The following is a 19494-nucleotide window of genomic DNA, read 5'->3' on the forward strand; positions in this document are numbered from 1 at the left end:
AGTAGAATTTTTAAATATTCAAGCAAGGCACTCAGAGTTGAAATATATTAAATCAGTTGCCACAATATCAAGAAAAATTCATAATCACTGAACTCTATTATGTATGCCACACAAACTGATACGAAACGCTGATAATGGTTATTTTTTACTCCGAAGTATGTTCTTACTGTTTCAATCCATGTTGAAAAGATAGCTATGGCCATTTAAATAATGTCTTTATGTATTGATTCACTATGATTTAAAATAAAGTTGTTAAAGTCATTTTTTTTATATTTCAATAACTCTTTTAGTTTTCTCTTGGTTAGGATTTGCCTGGTCTATGGTTCTCCATCCTTTCATTAGTGATCCTTTTGTGTCATTATATTTCAGATGTGTAATTAGCACAGACCTGGAATTTTTAAACCAATCTGCACCTGATTTTTAAGTGTTAAACTTACACCATTGATATTTATTGTAATTACTAATATTTTTGAATCAATTTTTATATTTTGTTGTGCCTCCTATTTGCCAATTTTATTGACTTTTTTTCTTTTCCTGCCATATATTGGATTCATTTCTTCTTTACTCCTCTTTTTTTCTCTTTCTAGAAAGTTATACAAATTCTATTCTTCCATTGCTTACCTTCAGTGTTTAGCTAAATAAATAAATAGTATGCTTGAATTTTAAAACTCTGAAGTTCATATCCTCTTCCCAACAATACAGCAAACTTAGGATGATTTTGCTCTGATGGTATGGATGCTGTACTGTGTTTGAAAGTAGAGCTCTTTTCCTTATAAAATAAAATTTGAAAAGACAGAAATGTCTTTAGCATTATTCCTATTTTTAGTCATAAATTGGTGAGTGAAATTAACTTACTATGATGAATGTAATTTCAACTTTAATTGATCAAACACTTATCTAAAACAAACATTTTGATACATGTAATTCCCTATATTCTTAGACTCCTCATTAAAAGCCACAAACCTTGGAACCCTTGAAATAGAACTTTCAATGTTGCAGGCGTATTCTTTGCTCTTCTTAGTAAGCCTACAGAGAAATTTGGCATTTTGATGACAAAGAGCAGAATAAATACACATGTAACTTGCGTTACAATAACTGGCATATAAAAATTTGCTAATGTTTTATTTAGTATTTTGTCTCAAAAATATACTGTGTGAATATAACTATTCCATTTTTTTCAAAGCTCTTATTAATCTACTAACCAGAACTATAACTTGGGTAATAGACTGTTTTCTAGACTGAATTAAGACTAAATAGCTTATTATTCTGCCTTAATACTAATTACCCCTTTCCATTTTATATGTTATTGCTGTCTAATACTTTATTTGATATTGTTTTTGTACCCTCAAAGCCTTATAATTTGTATACACTTAATCCTTGCTTTAAATTACTAATATATTTATAAATATCTTTTTTTAAGTATTCCTTCTAACACCTCACTCCTTCCTTGTGGCCTTAATTTGTTGAAATTCATTTTTTATTAGTGTCTACTGGAATGACACAGTGGAAATGTTATTTTTATTGAAGTATGTAGAGAAAATACCACATCAAAACTGGACAAGTGTTTCAATGAACTTTTTGTATTCTGTTACTTTAAAATCCATCGATCTATCTTCCCTTCTAAAGAATCTTTTACACAGGCATGATTTTGTAGCATCATATATTAGTCACTTGGAAAACAGTGGTTCACAGACCTGAGCAGATATTTTCTATGTTAACTTATTTTAGTACATAATATTGTTTTAAATCACATTTGCACGTAACACCTCCAATCTCATCAGAAAAGTCTAACTGTGGATATGCTATTCAGTCACGGTGGCAGACACAAGTTTTTCCAAATTCCAGTTTGCACTTGAAAAGTCTAATTTTAAAATTGGCCACAAATACTACCAGTTGCTTTCCATGAAGTGACAAGCTTACTTTGTTCATTTTTATTAAAGTATCTGCCAAGTGCCCAAGTCTGAATAATGATAGTCTGTGTTAGTCATTCTTTCAGGTTAAAAATGATGTTCCATTAAAACAAAAATTTATTATTTTACATTTAAAAAATGGTGTTTTCTGAGTTGGGAACAAGCTTGGCTTGTTAAAGAAACTGAACAGAGTTCATTATGGGCAAAACAGTGTGGAGGATGGGGGCTGGATGAAGAAATAAAAGAAAGATTATCTGGGGCCTTATTGACAGAAGTTAAAACGTTTGGATTTTCTTCCAGGTGTAAAGGAAATCATGGAAGGATTTGTACTGGGGGGCGGGGAGGTGGCAAAGTCAGAATTACATTTTTTAAAGATAACTCTGGATGCCCTAAAGAGACAGGGGCAAAAGCTGAAGCAAGAGAAGAGTCTAGAGGAGACTGCTGTCTGTAGTGAGATGATGGTGGTACAGACCAAGGTTGCCATAGACACAGGAGGGAGGGATGGGTTCCAGCTCCTTGTCAGAGGGACGCAGTCTGAGACTGTAAAGCAATCATATTTAAATGTGAATTTATTTTTCCAGATCATAAAGAAAGCATGCAGTCCTATCCTCCTCAGAGATGTCCGTCTCCAGCCAGCTATGGCCCTCTGGAAAATTCGCTATGTTGTAAAAACACGAGCAGGAAGAAACCTCTCCCCACAAGGTCTGACAAAGAGGTAAAACAGACACTTCTCTGCAATATTTTTCTAGATGAACTTAGCATCTAAAGAGAGCTTTCTTGAACAGTGCTTAAAAGGAGATCATTATGACTGGATCTGAGTTTTCCCTTTCTGGCTATGTATTATTGGGGTTTAATATTTTTTAAAGCATTTTGCTATATAACATTTTTCTTTTTTTTTTGCTGTACGCGGGCCTCTCGCTGTTCTGGCCTCTCCCGTTGCGGAGCACAGGCTCCGGACACGCAGGCTCAGCGGCCATGGCTCACAGGCCCAGCCGCTCCGCGGCATGTGAGATCTTCCCGGACTGGGCCACAAACCCGTGTCCCCTGCATCGGCAGGCGGACTCTCAACCACTGCGCCACCAGGGAAGCCCTCAATAGACTCTTTAACTTGCATATTTCCAGATTCTAAAAGTGCTTTTTTAAAATTAATCCAAAAAATAGAGATTTAGGACTGTTTTATATTTATTGACTGTTCAGTAATCTTTTAGAATTGATGGGGATTTACATATTGCAATTGTTTTTCCAACAAAAGATCCACGTATTGTATGCTCATTTCATTTGAACAGTCTAGGAAGCATGTGTTGAGCACTTATTCTATACCAGACAACCTGCTAGAAGCTATGGTCTCTGCCCCAGAGGAGACATAAAGAGGAGGGAGAGATGAAAATAGTTAGTAAATGGATTCTTGCTTGCCCTTCATTTATTTCCTGGTCTCTTTCTAAAATATTCTCCATCCCTACAATCAGTTCTTCTCAGACCATGTTGCACTTATACTTACTTATATGGGGGGATAAAACTTTCTTTGTAAATTCTATGCTCTTTCCTCAATCATCTTGCAACATTACTTATTAAAGTCTTTCACAATAAGGCACAAAAAGACATGCTTCTTCTGGGTCTCCATCCCATATCCTCATATGCTCAGGGTTCTGCTACAGAGCTTGCAAAAGATTTTAAGCAGAAGCAGAGTACATAGAATACCTCTGTGGCCAATTGCTCATAATCCCTACAGCGTCCCAAGCGCCATTGGTTGTCCTTATATTTACATTAATTTTGACCTTAATTCTAAAAGAAGTCTCATACAGTTAAGTTTGACTTTGGGGGATGTTTTGCACATAATTCTTTTGTTGCCCCTTCTTACAGACCTGGTTTCCTTTTCCTCATCATCTCCTTCATAAGTGCTGGAATCCCAGGGTCCTAACTAGATGTCTATCCAAAAGTTACATCCCTCCCAGAGCCTGGACTCCTCAAGCATGGGAGAGGCTTGCACTAAATAAGGATTGCCCTGATTTCAACTATTTGAACGCACCTTTATGATCTGTGGCCTATCCATGTACTATCAATAATAATGTTATACTTAATCAAGTTAACTTTTTTTCATTTTATATCACTACTCCAAATAGAAAACCAGTATCACATACATATAAAGTAATCTTTTTTTTTAATTTATTTTATGTATTTATTTTGGGCTGTGTTGGGTCTTTGTTGCTACCCACAGGCTCTCTCTAGTTGCAGTGAGCAGGGACTACTCTTCATTGTGGTGCACGTGCTTCTCATTGTGGTGGCTTCTCTTGTTGCGGAGCACGGGCTTTAGGCACACGGGCTTCAGGAATTGTGACACGCAGGCTTCTGTAGTTGTGGCTCGCAGGCTCTAGAGCACAGGCTCAGTAGTTGTGGCACACAGGCTTAGCCGCTCCGCGGCATGTGGGATCTTCCCAGACCAGGGATTGAACCTGTGTCCCCTGCATTGGCAGTGGATTCTTAACCACTGCACCACCGGAGAAGTCCCAGAAAGTAATATTAAAACTAATTGCAGCATTCTACTTCTAGCTATATACCCAAAAGAAATGAAAGCAGGGACTCAAACAGATTTTTTTACATCCATGTTGACAGCAGCACTATTTATAATAGCCAAGTGGTAGAAACAACCCAAATGTCCATCAACAAATAAATGGATACAGAAAATGTAGTAACATTATTCAGCTGTAAAAAAGAATGAAATTCTGACAGGTGCTACAACATAGATGAACCTTAAAAACATGATACTAAGTGAAATGAGTCAGACACAAAAGGACAAATATATGATTCTCGTTATATGAGGGTAAAATAAGTAAATTCATAGAGACAGAAAGTAAAATGGTGGTTACAAGGGGCTAGGGGGAGGAGATAATGGGAGTTGTTGTTGAATGTGTACAGAGTTTCAGTTTGGGATAATGAAAATATTTTAGAGCTGGATCGTGATGCTGGCTGCAAAGAAATGTGAATGTGCTCAATGCCACTGCATTGTATGAACAATTGAAAATGGTTAAGTGGTAAATCTTATAATGTGTATATTTTATCACATTTTTGAAAAAAATTTTATTGTAGCTCAAACAAAACAAGGCTATTAAATTGTAGCAGGAGCGGTGGGATAGGGAGGGTGGGAGGGAGGGAGATGCAAGAGGGAAGAGATATGGGGATATAGGTATATGTATAGCTGATTCACTGTGTTATAAACCAGAAACAAACACACCATTGTAAAGTAATTATACTCCAATAAAGATGTTAAAAAAAAATTGTAGCAGGATGCCATCACTCGCTAATGAATCTCAGCATAAGGAGAGATTAGAAATACCAGAGAGATATTAAGGACAAAATAGCACCAAAATGAAATGCCCCTTTTGGATTATTCAAAGGGCTAGAAAGAGAACTGAAAGGGAACCACTTCCCACCCGCCCCAGGTAATTCAGAGTTATCTAATTCTGTGTTTGAGCAGCACCTAAACTCACCAGCCAGCACTCATGATCACACCTGGAGAACTATGGAGTTATAAAACCTCTAAGTGTCTTCCAGCTTGAACAAATAAACAAAATCAGAGTAGATGAAGCACACCATGACGGAGCCCTGCCAAGCCCCGGGACTGGCAGAGAGGCCCCCAGAAGCAGCAGACCACTATCAGCTCAGAGAGCTCCCAGTTCTGCAGAGAGATGCCCTTTGAGGGCACTTTCTCTGAGCTGCCCTTTGTTTCTGGAGCCTGTTACCTGGCTTTGCTGGAGTGGAACAGGTCCTGCCTCTGGACCTTCCAGCACCAACCCTCCGCTAGGGGTAGGGACTAGGTAAAGGAATTCATTCCAAAGGAGACCTCAAATAAGAGGTGACTTTGCCCCAAAACTTGATGGAAGAGAATGGCAGAGCCAGGGAGAAGGAGAGTGAGGAGAAGGAGGGATTCCAGGCAGGGGGCGGGGCTAGCTCGTGCCAAGCCCTGAAGCTGTGTGTGTCTAGACAACAGCAAGCACATCTGACTTGTCCTCAGACTGGGGAGCGGGGCAGGGAGAGGAAGTGAGACTGGAGAGTTGGGAGGGAAGCTAACTCATGCCTTTCCCGGTGGCGCTCACATATGTTTGCTGTACCCATCATTGGAAGGATCAAGATTGTGCTGGGAGGACCAGGTACTTTGGGAGACCAGAGACCTGATGTCACATCCCTAGTTCTTGCCACATGTAACAGAAGTTGACTTCCTGAGCCTCCACTGTCCTGGCAATGCCTGCCTCACAGGATTCTTGCAGGCATGGACTGGGATAATGAATGAGGGATATCCTTGGAGACGTTGGACTCATGCAAAGGATTATTTAATATTATTATCCTTGGGACTCGGTAAAGGAATTGCAGATCCATGGTGCATCTCTGACTGCCCTTTCTTCTCTCTGTTATGTGGATTTTACAATCAAAAGAAATAAATTAGTATAAATAAGGTCGTATGGCACAAGGAGAAAGCCAGACAGACTAGGGTTCAAATCCCAGTACTACTACATGGGACTTTAGGCAATTGGCATAAAGATGCTCTCAATCTGTACCTGTCTTCCCCTCCCCTGCTGTTTCTATGGTGCCTAGGGCCTCATAGGGATCATAAACAATATATATCCCACCTCAATAAGCTTCAGCAGGTACAGGTCCAGACAGCATTGACAGATAAATGGTTTATTATCCATTTTGAGTTTGGTGCCAAAGCACCTTTCTCAGTAGATGGAGTGACATTTCTGGTTACTCTCAATGACAGACAGATTTTGTCATGCCAATTTCGTAATTCCTAAGCTGCCATTACTTTTTCTGTGTCTAACTCAAGATCCGGGGACAGAAATTTTATACTGCATATCTCCCATAAATCCAACTGTGATTTGGCACTAGTGGAATAAAAACAAATTTTAATTAATAATTAATCGTTTCCTTTGACCCTAAAATATTCATCATTTAAACCTGTACTGCAGGATATCCGGCACAACGAATGGTACATTGGAGAATACAGTCGCCAGGCAGTGGAAGAGGCATTGATGAAGAAGAACAAGGTAATGGCTTCTCCAGGGCCCATCACATTGTTTCTGTAGTCATCCTATGGTTTTCTGCCCATAGGTCACAGGATGTAACAAGCAGTGCGCTTTGATGTAGTTCCTGCCTCACCCTGTATTTCTCAGTGTTGGGGAGGTTGTCGTTGAAAGTGGGCTTTCAAACAGAGTTTTAGATTTGAGACTTGGTTGTACCACTTATCAGCTGCGTGACTTTCTCAAGTTCCTACATATCTGTAAATGCAGGTTTCTTTCTTTGTTAAATGAAAATAGTAAAATCAACCCTAAGGAACTATTTTGGAGATCAAATGTGGAAGCTGGGGTATAAATGGAGGTTGCAATGGAAGGTGCCATCCTTCTGCTTTGTTCAAATTTCATCTCCTTCCTACAGGTCTGCCCAAGGTACAGTTGGGTTTTTATGTCTCACTTCTTCAGGAAAGGAGCAGGGATCGTGAATGCTGTAATAGTCAGTATGTGATAGGTTATGCTGTAGTAACAAACAGCCCTGAGATCTCAGTTGCTTAGCATAACAGAACTTTATTTTTTGTTTGAGCTCCATGCTCAAGACAGGTTTTGGTGGGTAGGCCCAGACTGCTAGAGGCTCCATCTCAATGTATGCTCACACCAATCACATACTGCCTCTCAACACATCCTCTCAAATTTAACATGCTGCATCTTTGCTCACATTTCATTGGCCAGAGTAAGTCCCATGACCTGACCTAACTTCAAAGAGGGTAAAAAAAGTACAAAGCTACATGTGACCAAAAAAAGAGGAAACCTGTGATATTTGTGATCAGATCAAATGACTACTGCAACCATCATCACAAATAGAAAATAGTTATTAAGCAACTACTCTACTGTGTGCAGAGAACTATACTAGATTGTTTAGAAATGGTAGAAAGGCTCTCAAGACTGATGCAACACCAAAACCTATCCTCAACTAACCAATACAATGGTCACTGCTGAATGAGGAAATACAAAAATGAATGAGTTAGTTAATTAGTGGATGGGTGAATAAATGATAGGTCCTCAATAAATTTTAATAAAGCCTAGCTTTTAGAATTAATATTAAAAAATTAAATAAGATAAATTATATGTAAGTTACTATGGTAAACAGAAAATGCTCCCCCTATCACGATATATCCACATTCTAATCCCCAATACCTGTGACTATGTCACCTTATTTGGAAAAGGAATTTGCAGGTGGGATTAAGTTAGGAATCTTGAGATAGGGAGATTATTCTGGATTATTGGGGAGGGTTTAATATAATCACAAGGGTCCCTATAAGAGAGAGGCAGCAGTATCAGAGTTAGACATAGAGGGCCACAGGTAAAGGCACAAGTGGTGGCTTCTAGAAGCCGGAAAAAACAAGGAAATGCATTTTCCCTTAGGGTTTCTAGAAAGTACACAGCTTGGCTGAGACCTTGATTTTAGCCTAGTGAGACCCATGTTGGACTTCAACCCCCAGAATTGTAAGAGAATAAATTTGTGATGTAGTCCTTTAAGTTCATAGGAATTTGTTATAGCAACAGTAGGAAATTAATACAGTTGTTAAAGTATCTTGAACATATTAGGAATTAATGAAACTATGTCATTCTCTAGATAAGGAAACCGATGCTAAGGTTTCAATTACAAGGTAGAGAAAGTGGCAGAATCTATATTCATGATCAGTCCTCTTTTCACAAAATCACAGCTGCCTCTAGTAGCCACTAGAGTTCTTTACATTCTGGAAGGGGAGTCATAGGTGGCTGGGTGGTGCCTTGGCTGGAGCACCCTCCCTTCCCTCTCCCCAGGGAATCTCATGCACAACTGACCTCTGCTGGGTCTAATGGTGGCACAGTGGTGCCAGCTCCAACCCTGTCTCTTCTTGGCTAATCAGCGGTCGGTCACACTCTCTTAGCCTCTTTCCCAAGGGAAAATAGCTCTTAGAAGACCTGCTTCCAGGAGCCCCTGTGTGGACAGTACTAGAAGGGCAATGTACATGCCACATAATGTCCTTCCAGCTATGTTTGGGCACTCTCAACGCTCCCTTGCCCCATTCTCTGTGCCTGTTTCTGCCTCCTCCCAAAAAGCACTGAGAAACAGAAACTCAGTTGAATGACTTCATATTTTCCTATTTTGTTTGTCTCAGTTAGTTTTGTCAAAACGTGTTTCCCATTTATGTAAGATAATTTAATTCAAATTGCAGGATTGCCCAGATTCATTGTGACAAACTCATTGCAGAGTCTAAGATGATAAACCCCAAAACTGGCCACATGTCTTGGCCTCCTCTCCCTTTGTGATCTTTGGCAATGTTCTGTGTTTGAGTCTTTTTATTTTTATTTTTTTTTCTTATTGAAGTATAGTTGATTTACAATGTTGTGTTAATTACGGCTGTACAGTAAAGTGATTCAGTTATACACATATGACACAAAAGAACCTATCTATGAAACAGAAACAGACTCAGAGACATAGAGAACAGACTGGTGGTTGCTAAGGGGGAGGGGGAAGGAAGAGGGATGGAGTGGGAGGTTGGGGTTAGCAGATGTAAGCTTTTATGTATAGAGTGGATAAACAACAAGGTCCTACTGTATAGCACAGAGAACTATATTCAATATCCTATGATAAACCATAACGGAAAAGAATTTTAAAAAAAAAAGAATGTGCTTGAGCCTTAAGGCTTTAATTACAGCTGAATGTTTTTGGCAGAACAGGTTCCAGAAAATTCCTTGAATCCACTTTATGTACTTGGAGGTTGGTATATTTATAGAAAGAATTTCACCTTGACTTTCAGGTATTCCATTGATTAGCTGTGATGTGTGAGAGGATCCACTTAGACAATTAGACCCTAATTCCCTTACCTGTAAAATGGGGATAAAATACCTCCTCAAATTTTATGTAAGGATCAAATGAAATGTGTGTAAAGTGCATGGCATCTTGAGAGCAGTTTTCAGTAAACCTTAGCTGCCAGCATCATCATGGCATCACTGTAGTTTTATAGTATTGTTTATAAATTTAATATACTTATAGTATTTTTATACAGTATTATAATCATTATTATATATGTACACAAAATATCTATAAATATTAGTTATAGATATATATAAACATAGATATGAAATATATTCTATAGAGGAGATAATATATATAACAGTTATTATAAATATAAATTATCATATATAATACCTATCTATATAAAGAATAGATAGTAAGTACCACACACACCTAATTAGATTTATTCTTTATAGATTATTTATAACCACCTACACAAAAATCTATGCAATTACAGTTACAGATTTTTCAGTATTTTTCGTCATATAAATGACACAATGTAACCACAAAACTAAGCCTTGTACGTGTGTGTATGTTTAGGAGGATTGCTCCATTTCTTAGCCTTTTACGACCAGACCTTCATCTTAAGCTACTCTCCAGGGTGTGCCTGATTATTTTATATTATATTTATAGTTGGCCTATTCACAGCCCTCAGACTATTTCATACTGTTGACCTTCTTTTGGAAACCCTCGCTCTCCCCCCCCTCCACTTCTATGACACTGAAGCTTCTGGGTTTCTGTCTGTCTTTGAGACATCTCCTTAGAATACTTCCTGTCTCTTCTTCCTTGCCCTGAACATCCTTTCACCTCACCTCAGCCTATATTTTCTTCTCCTTCATACAGTCTCTTCACTCATTTTGACACCAGTGACTTTGAAGCCCCACATCTGTTTTGGGGACCCTAGTCCTATATTGACATCTCCCCATGCAGAGTACCAACTTAATGCTCAAAGCCTCTCCTGCTCAAAGCCTGTGATGGCTCCCACTGTCTTTAGGATAATAACCTGAACATCAACAGAACAGGAAATGTGAACATTGGCAGATGGAGGGAGGCACCCCCAAGGAGGGAAGGAGAGGGCTATTCCATGCAGAGGGGGTGGCTTGTGCAAAAGCTGGGAACCCAAAAGCAAGATGGTGCCCCTGGGAAATGGTGGCTTGACTGGTGCCATCATCCAGGGGCTGGAGACTGCAGGAGTGACAGAGATAAAACCACAGGAGATGCCAGTGCATCTATCCTTGAACATCATGCTACGGTTGTCGGCATGTTGCTGAGGACAGCAGGGAATATTGGAAGATTTCGAAGCAGGGGGTGTTGTAATCTGACTGGTGCACTTCTCAGAAAATTAAGAACCCTTTAGACAAACTAACCCTCAATAAATACTTACGGAATTAAATTGAATAAAGAACTGGTTTGCCAAAAACTAAAGCCATTTGGGAATCTCAGGCATACAAGCTTCACTACTGCCACAGTTGGGAGGTTGGATTCTGATTCTGATGCCTGAGAAGATCATTGTTCTTCCTTTTGCTTCAGGATGGCACCTTCTTGGTCCGAGACTGTTCCACAAAATCCAGGACGGAGCCCTATGTGTTGGTGGTGTTTTATGGGAACAAAGTCTACAATGTGAAAATCCGCTTCCTGGAGAGGAATCAGCAGTTTGCCCTGGGGACAGGGCTCAGAGGAGATGAGGTGGGTATAACCCAATGACTTCCCTTTTCCAGGCTAAGGACAACAACACGGGGAGAACTAGGGGATGCTGGCCGAGTCACCCCCATATCCCCCTGACTACAGCACTGGAAAGAGCCACCCTGGAGGTGCAGAATGTAATCTAATCCTTCCAGCCCCTTCCACAAGCATTCCCTCTCATGTCTTAGCTCATGGGACTGGCAGCCAATCCTGACCCTTCCATGCACTCTCTATCCTGCTTTGCCCATTAAAGACAACTCATTCTGTAAAACACATCTACATTCTGCCTGCCAGAAAGCCTCCACTGAGCCCCACGTTAATGCCACACTCCTTCCCCACCCATCGCTGAACTCCCACTGCAGCCATTTCTGATGACATCTGATGGCATTAGGTAGGTGTGTGTCCCTACATTGAATATGACCTCGATCACAGCATCCAGTGCTACACTGAGCATGCCTGTGCTTGGTACACATCTGCTAACGGATGGCTAGGTGAAAGAATGACTCAATTAAAGCATTAATTAATAACTGTATAAATAAATCAGAGAGAACAGGGAAAGGAGATTGATTTTCGCTGTGTTTATGCTAGGCTTGGTCTGTCTGCATTATCTTATTTTAACCCTCAACAACTCTTGGATATAATGGTCATCCCTATCTTAGATGTAGGGAAACTGAGGCTTAGAAAATTAAGTAAATGGCTAGAGATGCACAGGTAGTGAGAGGGCAAACAGAGGCTGGTCTTTCAATTCTTCTAGGAAGGAAGGAAGGAAGGAAAGAAGGGAGGGAGGGAAGGAAGGAAGGAGGGAAGGGAAAAAGGGAGGGAGGGAAAGGCAGAGTTCAAACTCTGTCACCATTTACTAAGTATGTGAGCTCAGGCCAGTCACTTAACTTCTCTGAGCTTTAGTTTCTTCAACTGTAAATGTTCTTTTCAAGTCTAGACTTCTATAATTCAGTGATTCTCCCTTAGCATCTCCAGACCTCAATTTTATCTGTTGGTATATATTATGGGCTGAACTGTGTCCCCCTCCCAAATTCCTATGTGAAAATTCTAGACCCCAGCACCTCAGAATGTGACCGTATTTGGAGATAGGGTCTTTAAAGAGGTGACTAAGGTAAAGTGAGGTCACTAGGGTGGGCCCTGATCCAATGTGAGTAGTGCCCTATGAGAAGAGGAGATTAGGACACAGACACACACAGATGTGAAGTCACAGGGAGAAAAGGGCCATTTACAAGCCAAGGAGAGAGGCCTCAGAAGAAACCAACCCTGCTGACACCTTGATCTTGGACTTCTGGCCTCCAGATCTGTGAGAAAATGAATTTCTGTCATTTAAGTCGCTCTACCCCCACCCCGGTCTGTAGTACTTTATTACGGAGGCCCAAGAAAACTGGAACTGTATGAAACCAGAACTGTCACACAAATATCTATTGTTCTTCAATAGATATCAAAATAAGGACTATTGCCAGGGCTACCAAAATGCTTCATGAAGGCATGTGTGTGAAGATTCCAGCTTAAACCCAGGGTCTGACCCAGAGTCCTTTTCTGAGACTCATATGTGGCTGGAGAGGTGTGGTCAGCACCCGCTAGGCTACCTACCATGGGATCAGTTCACCAGCCTTTGCTCCAGCCTGAGAGTGTTTTGGCATAAAGGAGAACATGAGTGAATAAATAGATTAATACATAAATCTGTCAAATATTGCCACAGTAAGAAAGGGTTACAGCAAAACTAAAAAGAGAAGTAGCCAATTTTTTCTTTTGTGATGAGGATTAGTGAGTTAATGAATGTAAAACACTCAGAACACTGATTACTGACATATCGGTAAATGTTAGTTATGATTTTTTTCATTATTATCACTGAGTCATGGCAATAACTAAAACATGGTTCCCCTTAGGTCCAGATATATATGGCTAATGGAATTTCCAGCTCAGTATCCCTTTATCCTCCTGTATTTTCTTCCAGCTCATAGACGTTCTCATTTAAAAAAAACCAAAAAGCTTTTTTCCCAACAAGCCATACTTTGGTCTGCTTATAAAAGAGAAGAAACAGTGACCCTGTGATAACTTCCTAATAGTGTTGAATCAGATTGCCAGCCAGTTCACTGCAGGCCTCAGCCGGTTGTCATAAAGACAGCCCCTGGATTAGATCACCAGCTTTCAGGTGAGCTGCTCTTATTATTGTCACCAAGGACCCCTTAAGAATTCAAATGCCTATGTATAATTGACTCACTTTGCTGTACACCTGGAACATTGTAAATCAACTGTACTTCAATTAAAACATTAAAATTAAAAAAATAAAATAGACATCACTTTCCTAGATTTTTATATGTGTAGTATTTTTAGGCCAAAAATATTGTAATATTTTGAGATTTTTTTTCTCAATCTAAATAAATTTTCATTTATATAAACCTAAAAAAAAGAAAAAAAAAAAGAATTCAAATGCCTATTTTGACACTTTTTGTGTTATCATGGAATTTTCTCCTCTCATGCAACCCCCAAGCAAGAGTCTCCTTTTCATATGTTTATTTAACACTTACATACGTTTATTATGCACAGGCACTGTCCTGTGCAGTTAACAATTATTAATTAACTTGATCGTTTAATCCCATAGCAACCCTGTGGGGTAGGTGCTGTTGATACATTTAACAGATGGTGAAATTGAGGCACAGAAATGTGAAGTAACTGGCCCACAGCCACAGCTAGTACATGCCAAAGCTGGGGTTTAATATAGTCTGCAAAAATATTGACTTTCTCACATAGTCTCAGATAGCATCATAGCAAATGCAAATGATCCCCAGCCCATTTGAAAACAGCCCAGAACTTCAGTTGAAAAAAAGCTAAGATTTCCATGGATCTTACTGTGTGCCAGGCCCTGGGTGAAAAATCACAATTTACAGGTAGTTCTTCCTGCCTCCCTTCTGAACAAGCCGTGCCCTGGTGTAAGAGGGAGATGATCTAGATTGTTCTCAGCTCCTGCACACCTTTCACAGTTAGAGCCCTTTGCCTTGCTGAGGAAGAATCTCCCATCTCTAAGAAAAGATAAAGAATTTGCTACAGCAAGTCTCTGCTAAATGCAAGCCAGGTACTAGCTACTTCATCTGGTGTTTGAATAAAGAAGTAGCATCTTAGTCCAACTCTGCAGGAGAAACGTAATGAGGCACAGGGTTTTCAAGGATAATTTTGATTTCCTGTGGCTTTTTGATTGTCTTTCAAACTTTAGACTTTATCCCCACATACAATTCAGTGACACCTATTCCAAGGGAGGTATTCTGAGTGTAAGATGAGATGCTGTAAAGAGAGTGCCAGATACATAGAGGCAGGTGCTAAGTATCATTTCTCTCTTAAATGATACCCTAAAGCCCTTTCACTGGGTCTGTGTGTCCCGGACACAGATGAAAAGCTCACATGGAGCCATGAGAGTTGCAGGAGAAACCTGGACGGGTCCCCTGGGAAGGCACAGCTTGTCAACACCTGTCACAAGCACAGAAGGCCAGCAAATCCACACATGCCTGCAAAGAATGAGCCTGGGAAGGTCCATTTTGCTGTATATTATAAATTTGGGTCATTCTGCTAGCCATGTGGCTAGAAACTCGTGTCTGAATTTAGATTCAGGGAGCACCCAGTATATTAGTTTTCTGGGATTGCTGTAACAAAATGCCACAAAATTGGTAGCTTAAAACAATAAATATGTATTCTTTTGAAGTTCTGGAGTCTAGAAATCTGAAATCAAGGTATTGACAGGCCACCCTTCTTCTGGAGTCTCTGGGGAAAGATCCTTCCGGCCTCTTCCAGCTTCTGGTGGCTGTCAGCAAACTGTGGCTTTCTTGGCTTGTGGCCATATCACTCTGATCTCTGCCTCTGAGGTCACACGCCTTCTCCTCTTCTCCATGCGAATCTCCCTCTGTTTCTATCTTATGAGGATTCAGGTGGTTGCTTTTAGAGATAACCTAGGATCAGCCCCTCTCTCAAGACCTTCCTCCCAAGATACTTAATGTAATCCTAACTTTGCCATGTAAAGTAATATTCACTCTTTTGCTTAGAAGGTCATATTCACAGCTTCCAGGAATTAGGACATGGGATATCTTTTGGAGGCCACCTTTCAGCCCGGGTCTCTCATTTGTTCAGTTTTGGGGCCAAGCCTTAATTTTATGCCTACATTAAGCTAGATTCAATGCTTCATTCTGAGGACACAGAGCAGAGCAAGGCAGAGTCCCTGCCATCCAGGGGATACTCTGTTAATCTGTGCCCATCTATGCACGCACCTATTTATCACCTGGTAGAACACTGGCGGCTCTGGACCAGCCAGCAGGGCACCTGCTTGTTAATAACCTGCAGAGCTTTACCTGCTGCCAAGTTTTAGAAATCACATTTGTCAACATTTCTGTGGAGTCTAGTAGAAGCGAGCAATTTTAATCGGGCCGTTCCTTGTCCTGCAAATGTTTGTGATAAGTTGCTAAAAAATTATGATATACGTTTAGTTGATAAATTCGAGTTCAAAGACTAGGAAGCAGAGACAATTAACCAATGAGTTTATTTCTCACTTCCCTGGTCTGCTTCTCTCTCCTCCTTCTGTCTTTGCACCTCTCTAGCTTCCTCTTTTTCTCTTTTCTTCTTTCACTCCCATGTGTGTATCCAAACAGATTGATTAAGCTTTCTGGCAGTGAAACATTGCCTATCATTGGTATTTAGGGCAATCACAAAAGGTTTAAACAAATTTTAAGATCTAATATTAGGATGGTATTTGCTGTCCTCCTGAAAAAAGGAATTTAATATAAAAGTAAGACCGTAATTATAATCTTTTTAAAAATTATCTTTAGGGTAATATACCAGTTGTTAGCCTATCACTAGAAGTCAGTAATAAGAAATGACAGAATAACTTATTTATTCCTTCCTTGCTTGCTTCCTACTACTTGTTAAAATTACACTTTCATATAAAATATCATCCCTGCAGTTATTATAAATAATTAGTATTGAGTTCACTATTTTGGGACCATCCTAAAGAAAACAGGACTGAGATTACAAAGCAAGATTAATCTTTTTCCCTCTAAAGATTAATCCCAGGATAGAGAATTTCCTTTGTGCCATGTGGGTTACCCGATTTTGTAGAAGAGTTCTGCATGGAAAATCTCTTTTCATAAATTATTTTTTGTTTCAAGTATGAAGAAAGAGAAAGAAAATTCTGTCCTTAATTTATGACTAGAAATGAAATACAAAAATGTCCTTCCTTTCTTCCTAAAGGCTTACAATGAGAGTCTATAAACTTCTACAGTGATTTCATGGCTCTTTCATCATGTTCTTGGCAAACTTGGAAGGGAGGAGGTCATAGCAATGACTGACATTTACTGAGCAGTCACTGCAGAAAGAGCTCCCTCCTAAATGCTGTGTAGGTCAACTCAATTAACCCTCACAATGACCCTCAGAGGTAGGTCCTAATATTACCATCACTGTTCCTAGAGAGAGAAACTGAGACAGAGAGTGTAAGAAACTTGCCCAAGGACACATCGCTAGTGGGTGGGAAAGCCTTGCTTGGAACTCAGGCATTTGGGCTCCACAGCCCTCCACTTACAACTACTGTAGCAGAACAATTACTGTCCCTGCTGGACAACCACCTTACCTTAGCATCACTAGTATTGATTGTGTACTTACTAGGGGTGGTCAAATAGGTTATCTCATTGAAAACTCTGCCACAGATCCAGTATCGGGCTCAGAGGGGCAAGTTACTTACAGATTTAATCAGGACTCTTTTCAGATGAAAAGACAAAACCAACTCAATGAGCTTAAGGGTGTGGGCGGAGGTTTGTTGACTCAGTTCCCAAGAAGAACAGGAATGGAATGGATGCAGGGACTGGTCAATGTCAGGAAGGCCCCAGGAGGACTGTGTGAGGTTCTCAAGCCCCAGGTTGATTATTTCCACAGCAAATTAACCCTAAATGAAATGATCTATCTGGACAGGGAATTACTTTCTGTCTGTCCCCGCCTGAATGCAATGCATGAATCTCCATGAGGACATGGACCTTGACAATCTCATTCCCTCTTGAGTATCCCTCAGGCTTGCAAACATTTCTGTGCTGGGCAGAGGGAGGATGTACAAAACTAAAGAGAATCAAAGTCGTCCCCAGTGCAGATCCCTCCTTCAGGCTGCATCATCTGGACACTGCTCTGTTGGAACAGTGGGTTCACAAGCCATAAGCAAAGCTGCATCAAGGAAGAAACTGATACACGTCCAGAAAAAACAGATTGCATTCCTGGTCCTGCCCTCTGGCTGTGTAACAAGTGAAGCAAGTCACTCTTCACTCTGAGCTGCAGTTCCCTTGGCTCTTCAGGGAAGGTCCATTCTTCCTTCCCTGTTCACTTCACAGTGTTGCCCTAAGTTACAAAAGGCAGGTCGTGCAAGCTCTTTCTTCCTGATCATCTCCAAATAGCCCCTTCCAAGAACTCAGCCAAACTCATCAGAATTCTTATCTGTGCCCACATGTTCTCAACACCTGTACACTCGTCTTCCTCTGCTCTTAGGATCTTTAAACCCACCTTGTCCACTTGACTCACCCAGAATGTGTAGCCCATTTCAAGTCTGTATCTTCCACAAAGCACTTCCTGATTCCCCTACACTTGAAATCATCTTACTTTCCATTAAATCACCCCAGCACTTTATCTGTACATCTCTAGAAACATAAAAGTGTAATGATTCACTGTCACCTCATTATTTCACAAGAAGCCCAGGGAAGGAACCTAAGTTGGCCAAGAACTACCAGGAGCCCTGTGGTCCTGTGGTCATCAGTATTCTTTCTTTTTTTTTTTTTAATTAATTTATTTTATTTTTGGCTGTGTTGGGTCTTCGTTTCTGCATGCCAGCTTTCTCTAGTTGGGGTGAGCGGGGCCTCCTCTTCGTTGCAGTTCACGGGCTTCTCACTGCGGTGGCTTCTCTTGTTGCGGAGCACAGGCTCTAGGCGCGCAGGCTTCAGTAGTTGTGGCTCATGGGCTCTAGAGTGCAGGCTCAGTAGTTGTGGCTCACGGGCTTAGTTGCTCTGTGGCATGTGGGATCTTCCCGGACCAGGGCTCCAACCAGTGTCCTCTGCATTGGCAGGCAGATTCTTAACCACTGCGCCACCAGGGAAGCCCATCAATATTCTTTCTGATCAGTCTAGAATGCTTTAGAACAAGAGGGGTGTACAGGAGAGAGATTTCACTGCAGACCTTTCCCATTAATTTACGAAGTGAAGGTCAAGCACTGATCTTCTAGATTTTAGTATGTCACAGTTGGGGACAAGGTAAGGGAGGCACCAGGGATTCTCTGTGGCTGACTGCTGTGTAATTAACCCATCCGAACTGCTTACGGTAGGAACATGTAACCACAGAGTGGAGCTTGTCCAGTGTAACCTGAATCTGGTGAACATTCCGTGGGTGGGAAGTTTCGAGAGCTGCGGGGGGCTCACTTTTGGTCACCTTCGTTACCTTAATCTTATCACTGATCCTTCAAGGGCTTCTTTGTCACATCCATTTTAAAAAAAAAAAACAAAACATAAAAACATTTTCTGATACCCCTTTACAATCTAAAAAACATTAAATGAGTTAACCTCTTCCCTAAATAAAACGAAGCATGTTAGGCTGTACTTTAATCGACAGACACAAAGGTACCTAAATTTTCATTAACTTTCTCTTCTGTGTTTCAGAAGTTTGATTCAGTGGAAGACATCATCGAATACTACAAGTATTTTCCTATTATACTCATTGATGGGAAGGATAAAACTGGGATCCACAGGGAACAGTGTTACCTGACTCAGCCCCTCCCTCTCAACAGACACTTCTCATTTATGTAGCCTGGTCTTTGTTTCATCTTCAGTTCAGTGGATCCAATGCCTCTATCATTTTTTTCCTTTATTTCAAAAGATTATTTTCTGTGGTTTCAAGGGATTACTTCTCTGACTCTGTAGAAAAGAAAAACATTCTATCATGGAAATTGGAAAATCAATTGTGGTTTTGAAAGCTCTAATTACAGAAGAAATATTTATAAGATGCAAAAATAAAAACTGGCTTTTAAAAAATATCTTCTAAAGAAAAA

At 40.4% G+C, this 19494-nt stretch overlaps 1 protein-coding gene across 1 annotated transcript in view; it reads left to right on the forward strand.

Moving 5' to 3' along the window:
• CLNK (cytokine dependent hematopoietic cell linker) overlaps positions 1–19252 on the forward strand; it is a 164995-nt gene extending 145743 nt beyond the window's left edge. Inside the window, exons 16-19 of the mRNA XM_029234714.1 lie at positions 2492–2625; positions 6872–6949; positions 11289–11444; positions 19106–19252. Of these exons, the coding sequence (XP_029090547.1) occupies positions 2492–2625; positions 6872–6949; positions 11289–11444; positions 19106–19252 (515 nt within the window). The remainder of the gene's footprint in view (positions 1–2491; positions 2626–6871; positions 6950–11288; positions 11445–19105) is intronic.
• The last annotated feature ends 242 nt before the right edge of the window (positions 19253–19494 follow it).

This window comes from Monodon monoceros, unplaced genomic scaffold, assembly GCF_005190385.1.
Source record: "Monodon monoceros isolate NGI ecotype Baffin Bay Population unplaced genomic scaffold, NGI_Narwhal_1 Super_Scaffold_20, whole genome shotgun sequence".
NCBI lineage: Eukaryota > Metazoa > Chordata > Mammalia > Artiodactyla > Monodontidae > Monodon > Monodon monoceros.